Source organism: Hipposideros armiger, unplaced genomic scaffold (genome assembly GCF_001890085.2).
Source record: "Hipposideros armiger isolate ML-2016 unplaced genomic scaffold, ASM189008v1 scaffold_110, whole genome shotgun sequence".
Lineage (NCBI taxonomy): Eukaryota > Metazoa > Chordata > Mammalia > Chiroptera > Hipposideridae > Hipposideros > Hipposideros armiger.
Genome location: NW_017731460.1, coordinates 2,793,239 through 2,809,388, shown reverse-complemented (window position 1 = coordinate 2,809,388; position 16,150 = coordinate 2,793,239). Strand labels below are relative to the sequence as shown.

Genomic DNA, 16,150 nt, shown 5'->3' with positions numbered 1-16,150 from the left:
GATTGGGGCTCACATACAGCATTTAGGAGAAGGTGACATCCTCCAGCTCCAACATTTTAGATTGTACTTTCTACTTCCAGCCGGACGTGGCTGGGGCAAACATAAGCTACTGGTGTCAACGCATTTATTCAAGGCTAATGTCCTTCACTCTGCTGGCAGGGATGAGACCAAGCATGACAAACAGAAACCAAGGGAAGCCTTCCAAGCCCCTTTGTGGGTGACGAATGCAGTCACCCCTCTATCATCCACATTATTGGCCCAGAACAGTGGCACAAGTCACTCAAATAGCAGGTAACAAAAGCAATCTTGTAACTTTCTGTTCTACTTTTTTTATTTTTGGCTTTGGAATTTATTATATCATTTTTGGCAGAAGATGTGCCTTCCCAGTAACTGTAAGTTTGCTTAAGTTTATCTCAAAAAAAAAAAAAAGTTTGCATTTCCTGAGCACAATCCAACAGACAAGGCATAGGATGGAGGCCAGCTTTGTGAGGGGGGCTTGTGGGGGCAGAAAGGAGGCCAGGAGCCAGGGTGCACATCCCCCATGCTGACATGGAGAGTGGCTACATTAGGAGCACCTGAGAACAAAGAAGAGGAGGTTGGAAGAGAGAGAGATGGGGGTGGGGAGGGGAGGAGTGCTGGAGAAGGAAGTTGAAGAAAGTGAGGCAGAGGGTCCAGGAAAGACAGAGATAGGGGATAAGGGCACCAGTCTGTCCCAGCTGTCCAGGGATTGTCTCAGTTTTGACAATGAAATTCCAGCAACCCAGGAAACCCCTCAGTCCTGAGTACACCAGGACAATTGATCACCCTATGTCACAGAGGTGAAAATGCAGAGAAAGCGTGGAAAGAGAAAAGCATCCTCTAAAATGAAAGCAGATCGGGCTACCTCAAGGACATTTCTGGAAGAAGAGTGTGTTAGTCCTAGAAGAGCCAGGCTTCTGCCATCAGTGCCCAGAAACAGCTGGGTTCCTTAGGGGTGATGGCATCTCACCTACTTTTCCCTCCTAGGGAAGTCAGGTACTGCCCAGAGGAGGGTTCTCAGACCCAAAGCGTGAGAGCCAGAGGAGCTGCCCACGGGGCTCACCATTCTCTTGCAATCCTGGCCTGAAATACCTGCTACCCTCATCCAGCTGTGGTGAGGTCATAACTTCTGATCCTGCTGTCAGAAAACCTGGATTCTAATCCCAGTTCTGCCACATGGGTGCTATGGGATCTTGGGTGGGTCCCTTGCTGCTTGGAGCTTAGATTTCTCAAGTGGACTTAGCAACTATGGATTTTGTCTGTTAAAGGGATACTTGGTCATCCCTCTTTTTCTGTTTCCTTTAAGGAACTCCTGTCCTATAATACGTGGTGTTGGTGGGGCTGTCAGTCGTAATGCTCTTCTCCTTCTAACTCCTCAGGGCTGGGTGTGAGCCCCAGACTGGGCTAATTATAGTACCGTATTCTCCAGACACTGACTAGTTCAGGGGTGGGCATGAATCAAAACCCAGGACTTTTCTGCTGGATGCAAGAGGGAAGACTGTCTTCTCCCTTTAAAATCTATAAAGTATAAGCTTGGGACTGCTGGCGACATCTTTCTAGCAGGCAGAGAAATCGTGTCTGCTGCAGGAAACGAATGCAGAGTGGAGTAAAACTAAGAGAAGACAGAGAGAAAAAAGACAAGAGTCTCAAGTGAGAGTCTTGATCCAGCCATACCTGCAGCAATTCAACTTTGCACTTGTTAGTTATATGAGCTTGTACGTTCCCTTCTGATTCACTCAGTTTGTGTCAAGTTTCTGTTACTTGCAATTGAAAGAATCCTCACCAATACAATCTTTTTATCTATGAAAATGAATATAATTCTTTGCAGGACTCTTGCAAGTATTAAATAATATCCCCTCACACATTGCTGGTGGGAATGTAAAATGGGACAGTTACCATGGAAACAGTCTGGCAAGTCCTCAAAAAATTAAACATAGAGTTACCCTATAATCCAGAAATTCTACTCTTATGTATAGACCCAAAAGAACTGAAAACATGTTCACACAAGAATTTGTACACAAATGTTTATAGCAACATTATTCATAATAGCCAAAAAGTGGGATCAACCCAATATCCATCACCTGTTGAGTAGATAAACTAAATTTAGCATATCTGTATAATGGAATGTTATTTGATAACAAAAATGAATGAAATACTGATACATGCTGTAATAAAATGAACCTTGAAAACAATGTACTAAGTGAAAGAAGCCAGACACAAAAGGCCACATACTCTATGATTTCATTTACATGAAATGTTCAAAATAGACAAATCCATAGAGATAGTAAGTAGATTATTGGTTGCTATGGGCTGGGGTGAGGGAATGGGGAGTGGCTGCTAATGGTTACTGAGTTTCTTTTGGGGGTAATAAAAATATTCCAAAATTAGTAGTAATAGTTGCACAACCTTGTGAGTATACTAAAAGTTGCTGAATTGCATGGGAAATTTAATGGTATGTGAGTTATATCTCAATAAAAAATAAATACTCTATGCATATGTAAAGGATTATTATTATTATTATTATTATTTATTATTGCTCAACTTAAATCCCAGCTTTCATAAAGCCCTTCTCTGAGCTTCTCCAGAATGAACACAGATCGTTCATTTGTGACCCATATGCAGCTGCCTTTGTGATTTAACTAATGTTTAAAAATCATTACATAATAAATTATTTAAATGAATAATTAATAAGTAATGACAATGCCAATAAATATGAGGTTATGTCTCTTCTCAGCTCTATCACTAGTTCCTCAAGTTGCAGGCTTCTTTTATGTGACTTGCAGAGCTGGGGGTGGGTGGGAAGGGTGGGAGCGGGGCACTGTAAGCACTCAAATATTTGTTGAAAGAAAAAGCGAGGGTTACACAAAGGCACACACACTAGATTCAGGACCCCCATGCCCAGATGAGGACAGTGTGAGTTAGTGAATGGTAGAATTGTTACTCAAGGACCAGCAGCAGCACTCCCACCGCGGGAAGCCCCTACAGCGAGCAGCGTGCAGTCTCAGAACACGGTCTGCAGCCCCTCTACACAGCAGAGTGCCTCTGGTGCCCATCAGGACTCCCTGACCTTCGGGGACTTTGCGTTCTTCACAGGTGTACCAGGCAGCTCCTAAGCACCTGGAATTTGGGAACCTCTTGGGAGGGTATGCATTTGTAACAGGCAAGGAAGTGGTTTGCATCTCATTGGAATTCTGTTATCAGGATGCAGTGGGTTCAAAGAATCCTGACTCAAACATGCTTAAACAATAAAGGGGACTTAATGGTCACATAATTGGAAAGCCCTCAGGGGAGCAGGCTGAGGGGATGGCTTGATTCAGGAGCTCAAGAAGACCTTCCTGGAACTTGGTTTCTCCATCTAGCATCTGCCTCATCCTGAGGCCGGTCTCCCTTCCCTACCCAGACCTCTGTCAATTTCCGGGCCTACACGATTCTTTGTCCCCCCAGCCTGGGAGAGGGTGTGGGGGTAGGAGAGCGGAGGTGCAAAAGTTGATTAGTTAGTTAATTCATTCTAGGAGCTCTTCTAGAAGGGCAAAAAAAGCTTACTTCCCAGAAAACCTTTCTTCTTTGTCATGTTGCCCTTTCTTAAAGTGTGGCCAGGGGATGGCAATACACTGATTCATTTCTGCCTAAACCAGGTGCTCCCCCACCCCCACCCCCACCCCAGGGATGGAATCAACTTCCCCCAAAGCCTGTGGCTGATAAGGAGGGGTGAGGATACCAAAATAAAAACCAGGTTAGCTACCAAGAAAAGAGCAATGTTGGGGAGGGAGGCACAACGCCCCCCACTACACGTATGTGAACCTGGGCTTTTCTCATTCTCCAGGATCCAGCCTGAATATCACCGCCTCTGGCAAGCCCGTCCAATCCCCTCCACCCTCTCTGCACCCACACACCTCTGCACTCACTCAGCCAGTCTGGATAAGGAGAGAAAAGTTAATCAAATGATTACACTAATTGATGTGTAGTTTCTACTAAACACAATGGAGAGAGAGAGAGAGAGAGAGAGAGAGAGAGAGAGATGTATCTGGGGATGGGACCTGAAGAAGATAGGGGGATGGGGGAGGGAAGGCTTTGTCTTGAGAAAGTAATGAGGGGCCCCTGCTGTAACTATCACCACGCTTGTCACCCTCCTCCCTGCCTCAGCTCTCTCCCCTGCTGGAAAGCCCAGCCTCCACACCCATGGGTGGTAGTTCAAGGCCTGATTTTAAAGCCTGTGCAACAACTGTGCATTGAATGTAATTGTCAATGGTTAGCAGAGCTGGGAAGGAAGAAGGCTAGATTCCAAAGCAGGGCTTCACTGTTAAGGTAAAATAGGCAGAGTTCTCCTGGAGGCTTTCGAAAGCCTCAGGTGTGAGGAGTGGGGAGAGTGGAGGCGGAGGGGTCTGCATTTCTGCATTTATTCCAGGGTCAGAAGAAGCACTGTGCCTTTACATTCATTCCAAGCCCGGTGGGGGGGGGTGCAGGGAGAAGGGGAGTGTCTCAGAATAGACATTTGAGGGACATCCACTCCCTTTGGCTAAGGGAGACCTGAGTTACCCCCTCTCAGCTCTGTGAAGCTCTTTCCTCTGGGAAATGGGATTATAACTTTTTCCTGAACAGACTCTGAATTGGGAAGTGATGGTGTAGCAGCGGTTCTCAACCTTCCTAATGCAGTGACCCCTTAATACAGTTCCTCATGTTGTGGTGACCCCCAACCATAAAATTATTTTCGTTGCTACTCTATAACTGTAATTTTGCTATTGTTATAAATCGTAATGTAAATATCTTTTTGTTTTCCAATGGTCTTAGGCGACCCCTGTGAAAGGGTCGTTCGAACCCCAAAGGGGTCGCGACCCACAGGTTGAGAGCCGCTGGTAGAGGAAGGTGCTGCACTGGCGAGGTGATTCCCAGGAGCGGTTCTCTGGGGTTTTCTCCTACGGCAGATGTGGGGTTGGAGAGAAGAGATCCGGAGACGGCGTCGAGGTGGCAGCGCAGTGCCTGCCCAGGTAGCAGACGGGCCGGGACTGGACCAGAGCCAGAGCCGGAGTGGTGTCCCGCGCCCCTCCCGCCTCTGGAGCCCTCCCACTTCCTCTGAACGAGCCGGCTGTCAGGGAGCCGCGCGCGGCGCGCAGTGCAAGCTCAGGCGCCGCGCCCAGGAGGCTGCCGCTCTGGCTCGCCGCCCCCCGCCGCCGCTCCGCATCGGGCATCCGCCGCCGCACCGCGGGCCATGGACCTGCCCAGAGGCCTCCTGGTGGCCTGGGCACTCAGCCTGTGGCCAGGTACGTGCCCTTCTTGCCTCCTCTGGCCTCCGGGAGCCCCTCCTTGGCCCGCCAGGGCCTGGGATCCAGCTGTTAGGAGCGGGACGTGGTGCGCCTCCCAGGGTCTGATCTTGGCTACTCTTGGGGACGTGGGTCTCCCAGGAATTGGCTGTAGCCTAGCGGCTCCGCCAAGTTCCGCAAAAGAAGGCGTGCAGAAGCGATTTGGAGCTGGGAGTTTGGTGTGTTTGGGAAGAGTTAAAGAGGCTCGAGTTGAAAAGCGCTGAGGGCTAGTGGCCCCAGTGGACTCCCTGGCTACCTCCAAGGGCCGTGTTGGGGTTCCCGGTCCGTCGCCTCTGGGGTCACTCGGGCATCGCTGGAGCGCCTAGGGCGCGCGGCAGGGGCTGGGAAGGGGCTGGGACGCGCCGAGGGAGCGCTGCCTCGCTGCCCTCCTGCCCGGTGCGGAGGGCGCATCCTGCAGTGTGGAGAGCAGGGTACCGCGGCCCCAAGGGACTGGGGAGACCCTGGAGCGGAGAGATACCCAGACTCCCTCCGGTCCGGGATTAAGCGAACCCCAGCGCGGTCAGCCCCAAGGCGTTGGCGAGCAGTGACCGGCCGGGCCAAAGGGGGATGGGCGCAGCTCCGCAGTCCAGGGACCCTGGAAACGTTACATGACACTCGGGATAGGGACGGGGCATCGTCCCCACCCCGCGCTCGGAATTATGCAATTATCCAGTAATCCAGAGAAGCCGCCATCGCCGAGACGCTCGCCGCCTCCTAATGCACTCCAGGTGTCAGGACACTGCGGGGACCTCGGGCCGACGGGGCGTGCGGCCGGGAGCGAGAGGCCAGCCCCGGGCTCTCCCCACTGGGACACCCAGCCTGGGCTTCCCCACACAGTGCACCCCGGCCGGAACCGCCACGAGGGGGCAGCGGCCAGCAACGCCGCTCTCTGGATAGCGCAAGTTTTCGGGGTCCCTCCACAGCGTGGAAACCAGCGCGCGCCCCCAGGACTGGCCGCCAGTCCTGGCCTCCCCTTCTGCATGTGGTCCAGGCTGGGACTGCAGCTGGTACTGAGGGTCAGATGCGGTGGCAGCGGCGGGAGAGGCCCCCTCAGGGAGTATAGGTGGAGACCACCTCCTCCCAGCCCACGCTCATTCAGCCCAGTTCTGGTGTACCACAGAAACAAGTGCACCCCATTATAGGTTCCTCTATAGCAGAGCTTCTGGCAGGGCCTGTAATTCTTGAAATGGCTTCTGGCTGGTGAGGTTCAGTTCAGATCCCAGAGTCACTGTTGAAAACACACATTGATGCTTTAAGTTGTTGGGGGAGGGGAGTTGGATAGGGCAAGGGAAGATCTGTGACCAGGCCACCATGCTTCTAGAAGCCAGCTTCAAGAGGCGGTGAAGCACATTCTGGGTCCTTTAGTCAGAAGGGAAGACAACTCCAGGAACTGGCTTCAAATCAGTAGGAGATCCAGCCATAGGAAAAGGTAGTGCATTCCAGATAGGTGGAGCCACCCCACCAGACCCTGAGATTGAGAGGCTGCCAGAGGGGCTAGGGACAGTGTGGACCTCAGGAAAGTAAGAGCCAAGTCTTTGAAATCAGACCTGGCTTCCAGTCTTGGCTCTGCTGCCCACTAGCTGTACAGCCTTGCGCAGGTTATGAAATCTCTCCAACAGGTTTCCTCTGCTGTGGAATAGAGATAGAAATTCTGAGTTCATAACGCTGTCAGGATGATTAAGTGAGGCACTGTGAATAAAGTCCTTAACTTGTTGGCGCACAGTAGGGCTGAAGCAATAGTTGTTAATGTTGTTACTCACGCAGGGGTGGAGGGTGGGTAGGGAAGTAGGGTGAAGGTTGGGGACAGGATTTGTGACTCAGAGCTCCCTTTATATGGAGAAAACCACCCCTGAGTTATGTCTGGTCAGTTTGGGTTTTTAAAATATGGGATTCATTAAACATATCAATCAGTGTTGGAACGGCATCTGCTTGCAAGGAGCTGGGGCAGGGGCCCAAGCATGTGTGCAATCTGGGCCCTGCCCAGAGCCAAGAACAAGGCAAGACCAGGGAAAGCTAAGTGGAGGCACTAGGGAGTGAACAGTACAGACAAAGTAAGGGCTACGGTTCAAACGAGAAGTTCAGTTCCACTCGGATAAGCAAAGGAGGCTTCCTGGAGGTGGAGCTACCATTCGAACTCGGCCTTGAAATAGTATGTAGAGTGTGGACAAGCCATAAAGTGGGACTATTCATATAAAGTTATTTCCTGGAACTAGTTCAAGAACAAAAAAGTGAATATTTTAAAACAGCAAGGATGACTGGCCAGTCTGGACTCTGAAGGCTGGAATTGTCGCAGGGGTCACTGGACCCATTCCCCTGGCTCCGGGCAGGATTGGTGTTGATTTCTCATCGTGCACAGCATGCATTCAATGTGAGGATTACTAGGAAGCTTGCCTACTGGTGATGGCATGGTTTGGCTTGGCAGGGGACCTGTCACAGTCCAAGCTGGGAGTGAGTCCTCAATGAAGGCATTATGAGTTGAGAGCTTTTATCTTTCTGGAAGTCCTGCTGCAGCCTGGGCAGGGTGATGGGGTGGGCCAAGCCATCACAAAAGCCAGAAGAAAAGTAGGCAAGCCCAAAGACTTTTCCAGCTGCCAATCCGAGAGAGCAGATCCATTGACCAGAACTTGAATACCATAGTGCATCTGTAGTAAGGGTTGATGAGGTGATGGTTATTTAAAAAACCCGTCTTTACTGAGCATCTGTTATCTGCCAGTCCCCATGAAGACACACAGGGAGATCAGATACAGTGTGAGGGTGAAGGCCCTGGGATCTCACTGCCTGGAATGGGTCTGGGCTCTAACAGAACTCTGTGCCCTTGGCAAGTTACTAAATGGCTATGAGCCTCAGTTGTCTCACCTGCAAAATGGGGATGATAGTAATAGAACTTACAGCGTTATCCAAAGATTAAATGAGCAAATGTATATAAAGTGCTTGGAAAGTTCCAGGCACATATTAAGCACTCAAGGAGGTTGAGTTTCTTCTCCAACATCATCATCAGCAGCAGCAGCAGCAGCACTCAAGGTACTGGACATTGAGTAAGGGACCTAAGGATGCACAGAGATATAACTTCCAAGCTCAAGTCCATAAGCGAAGTCTAAGAGGAAGTACGGGGATACTGGAGGCTCAAAGGAGGCCTACACAATATGGTTCTAAATAAACCTAAACTTTCCTAGCCCCTTCCCGCAAAGACCTGGCCCAAAGTCCTGATCATCATGGGAACTCAGATGATTTTCTTTTTTTTTTTTCCTATTGAGGCTGTCTTGAAGTCAATATGATTTTAGTGTGAGTGTTTTATAGTGTTGGAGAAAAGAAACATACCACTCAGCATGGCCCTTGTGTGTCCTTATGGGTGGGGGTCTTATTTAGCAGAAAGAACCTCATATGAAAAAAGCATAGTACTAGGCACCATGGTGTGCAAAGGCTGAAAAGATCCAAGCCCTGCTCTCCAGCTTTGGAAGAGCAGGGAAGGAGATGCAGTTTGTCACTATGCCTCCCCCACTGCCCACCCTGCTGGGAGCTTGTCAGCCAAGCCCCTCAGGAGCTCCTGGACCCTTCCACCTCAGGCCCCGTGGGCCCTAAAGAGATTCAAGTGGCGTGTCACCCTCTTTCTGCTTATTTACCATGCCCCCTATCTCTCCCACAGTAGACCCCCCCCCACCTCCGGAGATGGGGTATCTATCTCCTTGCCATTCTCCTTCTTCCAAGCCCATCCGTACAGAGCTGTGGGCCCTTGAGAAACTCCGACAGCAACTTACCTTCGTTTTCCCCTGTCTGAACCTCTTTCTCTCCCTTTCTGTAGTAGAAGCTTCCTCCAGCAGCAGGGAACTTCCCTTTTGTCCTCTCCGCTCGTCACGTAGGACAAAGCTGTGTTCTGAGCTGGCCTAGCTTGGCTCTTGTGTATAGAAGGGTTCAACGAATTCAAAAAGCCCTCTCTTTTCTCCACAGTACCTGATTTTGGAGATTGTGTCACTATAGAATCCAAAATCTTACTCTGGGAGTTAAAACTGAGCAATGTTCCACTGAAATTGCAAAAAGAAAGGGCCCATCATAATCTTCCCCAAGTGGTGAAAGCCTCTGGCTGACTCAGAGAAGGGTCAGCTACAAAACAAGCTTTAAACATGCACTAACATTTTTAAAATGGCATCTCTGCTGGTCTTCATCACTTAATGCCCCTACCTCACCAGTATCAAACCGTGGGATACCATCAAGGATTCATAGCCTTTTGAAACTATTTTCCCCCAAACAATTGTGAGCTCGTTAGACACCCATGTGCCCTCAGTATGGGGTTCTTGCTATAGGGAGCTGTGATCTAGGCAGGGACCATCCCCAAGCCCCCATCATGTTAAATACTAACTGTACGAATTCTTAGTTGAATCCCCAGAAGTTTGTAGCCAGTGAGGGGAGGAAGAGAGGAGAGAGACTGGAGTTGGTCTTCTTGTAAACCTAAAATAAATAAGCTCCCAAAAAAATTCCCTGAGGGGTTTGCATACTGTGTACTGCCGGCCTGAATCACAAGATGAATAAAATCACACCTGGAGGGAAAAGTCAGTGTGGTCCAACCCCCTCCCTGCCTCTGTCTCGCATTCCCCCTTCACCCACACGCTTACTGCACAGCAGTAATAACCAGCATGCCTGGTCTGGGAGCCCAAATGCCTGGATCCAAATGCTTTCCACTTGGATGACCCTGGAAAAGCCCTCTGGGCCTCATTTTCCTGCACTGTAAAATGGGGAGATTAATGACTTCACAGGCCGATGTGTGCGTTAAACGATCTTACGTTGTTCATTCATATTAAGTGCTTAGAACAGCACCTGGCACCCAGTAAACCCTCAATTAACAGTGGCAGCTATTGCCCTCCCCCTCATTTATTATTTGATCGATGCCAGCCACTGCGTGAAGCACTTTCTCACATCTCAGTTAAGCCTCTCCACAGCTGCGTGAAGTCACAACTGAAATCACCGGGTTACACATGAGAAGTTAAATGTCTAGTCCAAGGTCATAGGGATTGAGTAAGAGGTGGTGTTAGGATTTGTCTGACCACAAAGCTGCTGCTGTTAATTCATGCATAATATCTCTTTAGGAACTGGGCCTGGAGGGCGTAGAAAGACCAGTAAGATGCCCTTGCTGAAGGAAGTGTCTTCAGGGAAAAAGAGATCAGTGCACACGTGGCATCTTCACAGGGGCACCGGCCCAGGGGCGGCAGCTAGACATTGATTTTTCAGTCAAGACACTGGTTTGGTGAGAAGTGGTCCTCACATGGGGCCCCCTAACATAGAAGCCTCTCTCTTTCACTTGCCTCCCAGCTCAGGGCCAAGTGGGGCTGTGCCATCGGCCCCCCAGTGCCCAGTGCCCTGGGCCACTCTGCCGCAGGGCTCCCTCTCCACGTCACCCTCATGATCCAGGCTGGACACGCCTCTCATCCCTTTCCACCCTTGCCCCCATTCCCCTAATTAAAGCCTGCTCTGAGCTCCAGCCTTACTGAGTTCATTCATGCTGAACACCAATATTCAGTGATGACAACTTCATGTGTCCTGCCCGAAGGTATTTGCATTTTAACTGTGCTGTGCCTTGAGCCAAAGGAATGAAGGGCTAATGGTAGAACTTCAGACACCAGGACCAGCCAGCAGACAAAATAATTAAGGTGAGGGGACCTGCCTGGCATGGTTCAACTGCACATCCCATTTCCATCGCTAGTCAGGTGTGTCCTCCCCTGAACCTTGTGGAGGATGGCGGCCTCATCTTTTGACATAGAAGCCAGTCTGTGGCTTGGGTAATGCAGTTCTAAAGCAGGCAGAGGTTTTTCCACGTGGCATGTGGGGCGAGTTAGGCAACTTGCTATAGCAACGTGCTCTGGGATTCCAAACAGGATGACACAGAGAAGGGGTTCCTGCCTCCGCAGCTGAAGCTGACAGCTTTCTTCCCCCAGCAGCATCACCCAGCTGGGCCAGACTGCCAGAAATCCTGACCCTGAACATTTCCAGGGCCTGTTTCTTTGCAGATCGGGAGGACTGGACCTCAGGAAGGCCACGAAAAAGTCATGCAATGAGCAAGTGGGTACAGCTTCTGACAGTTTGCAAATAGCTCTCCCATATGTCCGTTCTATGAGTCAGGATAGGCCAGGTGAGGCCAGAGGCCCTGCCAAAGCTGGTATGGGCTTTAGATAGGTGGGAAAACTAGGCTCTTAAAGGTAGAGTGATTTCCTCAAGAGCCTATGGGATCTCAGGGGCAGCCCTCTAGCCAAAGATGACATTAGGAACCTAATTTGCTACACCCATCAGAGGAATTTAAGGAGAAAGCATTGCTTCGGCTAAAGGAATGAAATTCTAATAGTATATTTTCTACTTCTGTGGCAGGCAGGTAGGGCAAGATCATTGAAATCATTCTCTGTAGATCTCCACCATTCACCCTCTCAGCGTGGCCCATCCCCAAGCCCTCAGACCACTGCCACTTCCTCCTGCAAGAAAGAAGCCCACAAAACAATGTTCATCTGCCCTCCTTCTACTGGGGCTGCTCTGTCCCTGGAGCTCATAGGCTCTCATATTCAGTGATTGGTGGCAATCATAAAGTCCCATTAATTATTTGTAGACAGAGCTCTTCTCTGAGTTTATTCACACCACTTGCCTTACCATGCATGTAGGACCAGCTACATAATCTGTGGGACCCACTGCAACATAAAAATGCAGGGGCTTCTTGTTTTAAAAATTATTAAGAGTTTCAAGATGGCCATAGGAGAGCATCAAACCAAGAGAAGGCCCTTCCTTATGTGGGAACCTGAGCAACTGCATGACTATGAAACTGGCCCTGCTCATGTGGTTCTCCCCACAGGTCTGTAATTTGGCAAGGAGGCACCATGATCCCACTTTACAGACAAAGAAATGAATCTCTTATCCATTTGGTCAACATGTACTGAACACCCACTAAACCCAAGGCACCTCCAGGTTCTGGGGATTCCAAATAAGAAGGCACAGCCTCCTCAAGGAACATTGTGGGGTCGGGAGGGCACAGATCACACACAGGCTGCTGCAGGGCTCATGCAAAGCGCTGGTGTCCATAGAGGCAGGGTGTCACTGGAGCAACTCTAAAGGCATACAGCCAGAGTTATGGGGGGATTTTTAAGTCCTAGAATGCAGAAGGTGCTTCTGTCTCCAATTACTGCCCCAAGACCACTTTGAGAAACTTTTTTGGGAGGACCTTCAAGCATTTGACACTGGGTTTTGGTGTAGTCACCTTGGCAAATGCAAGAAGCCAAAACTTGCAGCTGCTGTCCTTTCTTCAGCCATAGGTACTTGCACTGCTGTGGTCCCGCTGTGCCTTTAAATACAGGGTCCTTCCTCAGATTCTTTTACCTGCCCACCCAACCTCCCCCCTTGGTCTAGCATGGAATTGCAGATGATCCGCAAATCCAGTGTCCTCAAATGCTGGATGAACAAGACAATGACGGAATAAAACAGAACCTTTGCCCAGGCCCCGCCCTGGAACATATCACCACTCTCCGTGGGGGAGCCCAGCCCTGGTATTTTTTTAAAGCTCCCTAATAATTCTAATGGGCAGCCAAGGCCGAGAACCACAGACGTAATCTAAACCTAATCCCCAATCAAGCAAAAGAGAAAACATCATCCAGGGAAAGGAAATTACTTGCTCAGTGTCACACGACAATCAGTGGTGAAGCCAAGATTTCACCAGATCTCCTGGCGGTTCTTCCAGTCCTCCTCCCCAGCCTGAAACTGCACGAGCTTCGTAGCCAGGCTGGGCTGGAGACACAATGTAGAGTCAGAGTTTGAGGCTGAGTGCAAGGTGGAATTTGGGGGTAGAAGTTGGTAGCTGAAGGGTTATATATTGGTGACCCAATCTGTGTGTGTCCCCCCACCCCCCCCCCGCCAAGGCCATAAGCTATTGATCACCGGGTGGCCCCAAGCCAGAGATCCAGGAAAGACCAAGAGGTGCTACAGGAACTGATTTGGCAGAGGCTCCTGGTCAGAATTGCCCCCAGAAAGGTGGAGTGGTACAGGAGGTTGGGGGGGAAGTGGGGAGTGTCCAGCAAGGGTTCAAAGAAGCCCATTAGGGTCAGTCCAACCCTGTGATTCTGGGCCCTGCTGACGCTGTTGTGAGTGTTCAGGCGAAGGAAGCACCTGACTTAGGGTGGGACTGGCAAAGGGAAGCCCAGCCTGGGTTGGAAAGGGTTGCCCCATTATGCAGAGAGGAGGCTGGCCTGGGGGCAGAGCAGGAAGACCCTGGGACCTCCTTGAAGCCCAAGCCCAAATTCAGGTGTTGTTCTGCCTCTTGCCCTCTTCCATCCAGACCTTTTTCAGTAGCAGCCGAAGTGAGGCTAACACACAAACTGAGTTGTGTAGTCACTCCCCTGCTTAAAACACTCAATGGCTCCCTATTGCCCTTAGGTTGAGTCTAGACTCTTTAATAGAGCTGACCAGACCCTGAATGGCTGGCCTTGGTCTGCACTTGGAACTCATCTTTAGCAGCACCACGTGCACAGGCCCCTGCACACCCCTGCAGCACCCAAACCAGACTGAGCGTCTTAACTTCTCAAATACACCAGCTCTTTCTGGCCTTCCCTTGTTGTTCCCTACATCCCGTTCTGCCTCCTTCTTTCTCCTGGCTGCCTCCCACTTATTCTTCAGGTTTCCATGTGGGCACCACTTCTTCCCAAAAGCCTCACCTGATCCTCTCAACCAGATCTTGGAGCCCCCCCTAGTGTGATCTCAAGATACACTGTACTTCACCCACCACAGAATATTACAATTGCCTGAACATCTTCCCCCACTAGACTGAGAGCAGAGGCCACATCTCCTATCAATCGCAGTGTCCCCAGCCCTCACACAGTGCCAGACATAGTAAGTGTTCAATTAATATGTATTGAATGAATGTAAGAACTATCTATACACATAGATGGAAAGATATTTAAAGGAAAGATGTCTTAAATTTCTTTGCAGATGTACCCCCAGGAGGTCCCAACACAGTAGCCTGAATGGGTCAAGCCCTGTGCTAGGTGCTCTGGGGGATAAAAGATAAGAGATAAGTACTGTCCTTCAAGGAGTTCATGGTTTAGTAGGAGAGAGGAGATGCTTGGATAAATAACTCTAATACTCGGGAGAAAGTAATGAAGGCTGTAAGAGAGCTACAGATAAGACTCTGGAATTTAAGAGAGACTCTGGGATTAGAGAGGTGAGGAAGAGATTATTTGTAAGTGCAGGAAGGGGTGAGAGTATGTCCGGGCAAACAGCCTGATATTTGCTCAGCAGGATACTGAGTCCATGCTATGGGGAACTGCAAGAAGGAACAATGGGCTGAAGCCATGGAGAAAGGACCCAGCTAAGGCATTTGGATTTAGCAGATGGGAGCCATTGAAGGTTTTTGAGGGAGGGTGGTGGCATGTTCTAATCTGTGTTTTGAGAAGAGGGGCGGGGGTGAATATGACAACTGTGAGCCGGTGGGGAAAAGAGAGCACTGCAGTGACCAGGCCAGAGGCCCCCCGAGCCTGAAGTGAAGGTGGCAGCTGAAAGGGAAGTGAACCCATGAGGGGCAGAATGGAACAGGGCATGGTCACCAGGAGAGGAAAGGTGTCCGGGAGGCCAAAGGGCAGTGCCACTGGCCTGAGGACAAGGAGGGTGGAGGAGGGGGAAGTTGAGTGAGTTCTGGACATGTTGACTTTGCAGGGCTGCTGGGGCAGGTAGAGGTGGCCCTCAGGCAGCTGGACATGTTGGCTGGAGCTTGGAAGTAAGTCCGACTTGGGGTGTTTGGACTAGGAGCCGGTCACATATACGTGCCTTAGTGGCATGTGGGTCTGAGAGAGAGGGAGCGCCTGGAACATGGGGCCTCCCCTCTTTCATCCCCTTTCCAGGCCCAGAAGCAGTGATTCATGCCCCAAACTTAAAGAGAATCCGAGTTCTGATTTTAAAGACCTTTCAGAGCAGAAGAAACCAATGAAAAGGCCAGTCCAGACCACAAGCCAACATCAGCTGTGGAATGTGCTTGCTGTTGACTGAGGCCAGCCAGGGGCAGAGATGCCGGCAGGCCCTGCCAGAGGCCCCACCAATTGTTTTGAACGTGTCGAAATTGTCACCAAGACTGTCCCTGATCTTTCCTCTCTTTTCAGTGTGAATCCGCCTGCATTCTAGCACATCTTAAAACTAGCCCCTCCCCCCACCCCACTTCCAGCCTGTCAGTCCCACTGGTCCCATATCATCCTTGGTGTGAAAGCTCTGGTCTGCCACCCACTTCCCCACCTCTGCTCAGCCTGGAGTACTAGGACCAGAAGGCAGGCAGGGCTCTGGGGGCTCCAGTGGGGAGTGCCCAGAAAGGCTCCTGTGGCTTGTGGCAACAGTCACCTAACAGACCCTGAATCTGCGCTTGTCCCCTTGAGGCTTTTCCACTCAGTAGCCAGAGGGATGCTGTGAATGTAGGTCAGATCATGTCACGTCCTCCCTCTGCTCCAAACCCTCTAGGACTCTGCTTCCTATTCCGAGGAAGAGGTTGTGTGTGATTTGGCTCTCCTTGCTTGCCTGACCTCATCCTCTACTCCTCCTCACCCACTTGTTCACTCTGTTCCACCCACACAGTTTCCGGACTGTTCTTCAAACACACCAGGCACCTTGGGCTTTGCACTTGCTGTTCCTTCTGCCTGGAACATTCTTTACCAAAGAGTCTCGCTCACTTCCTTCGGGCCTTCACTCCAACATCAACATATCATGGCGGCCTTTCCAGCACCCCTAATTAAAATTTCAACCTCCCCCTGCTTCAGCCTCACTGAGGTATTTCTCATTACCTAGCGTGACTACCTATTTATTCATTCACCTTATTTATTGGCGGTCTCCTCCAACAG

The 16,150-nt window shown here is 50.3% G+C and overlaps 1 protein-coding gene across 1 annotated transcript in view; it reads left to right on the top strand.

Annotated features, from left to right (window-relative positions):
- The first annotated feature begins 5,131 nt into the window (after window positions 1-5,131).
- Window positions 5,132-16,150, top strand: part of ITGA11 (integrin subunit alpha 11) — a 125,277-nt gene continuing 114,258 nt past the window's right edge. The window contains exon 1 of the mRNA XM_019647254.1: window positions 5,132-5,276. Within this exon, the coding sequence (XP_019502799.1) occupies window positions 5,225-5,276 (52 nt within the window). The 5' untranslated portion in view covers window positions 5,132-5,224. The remainder of the gene's footprint in view (window positions 5,277-16,150) is intronic.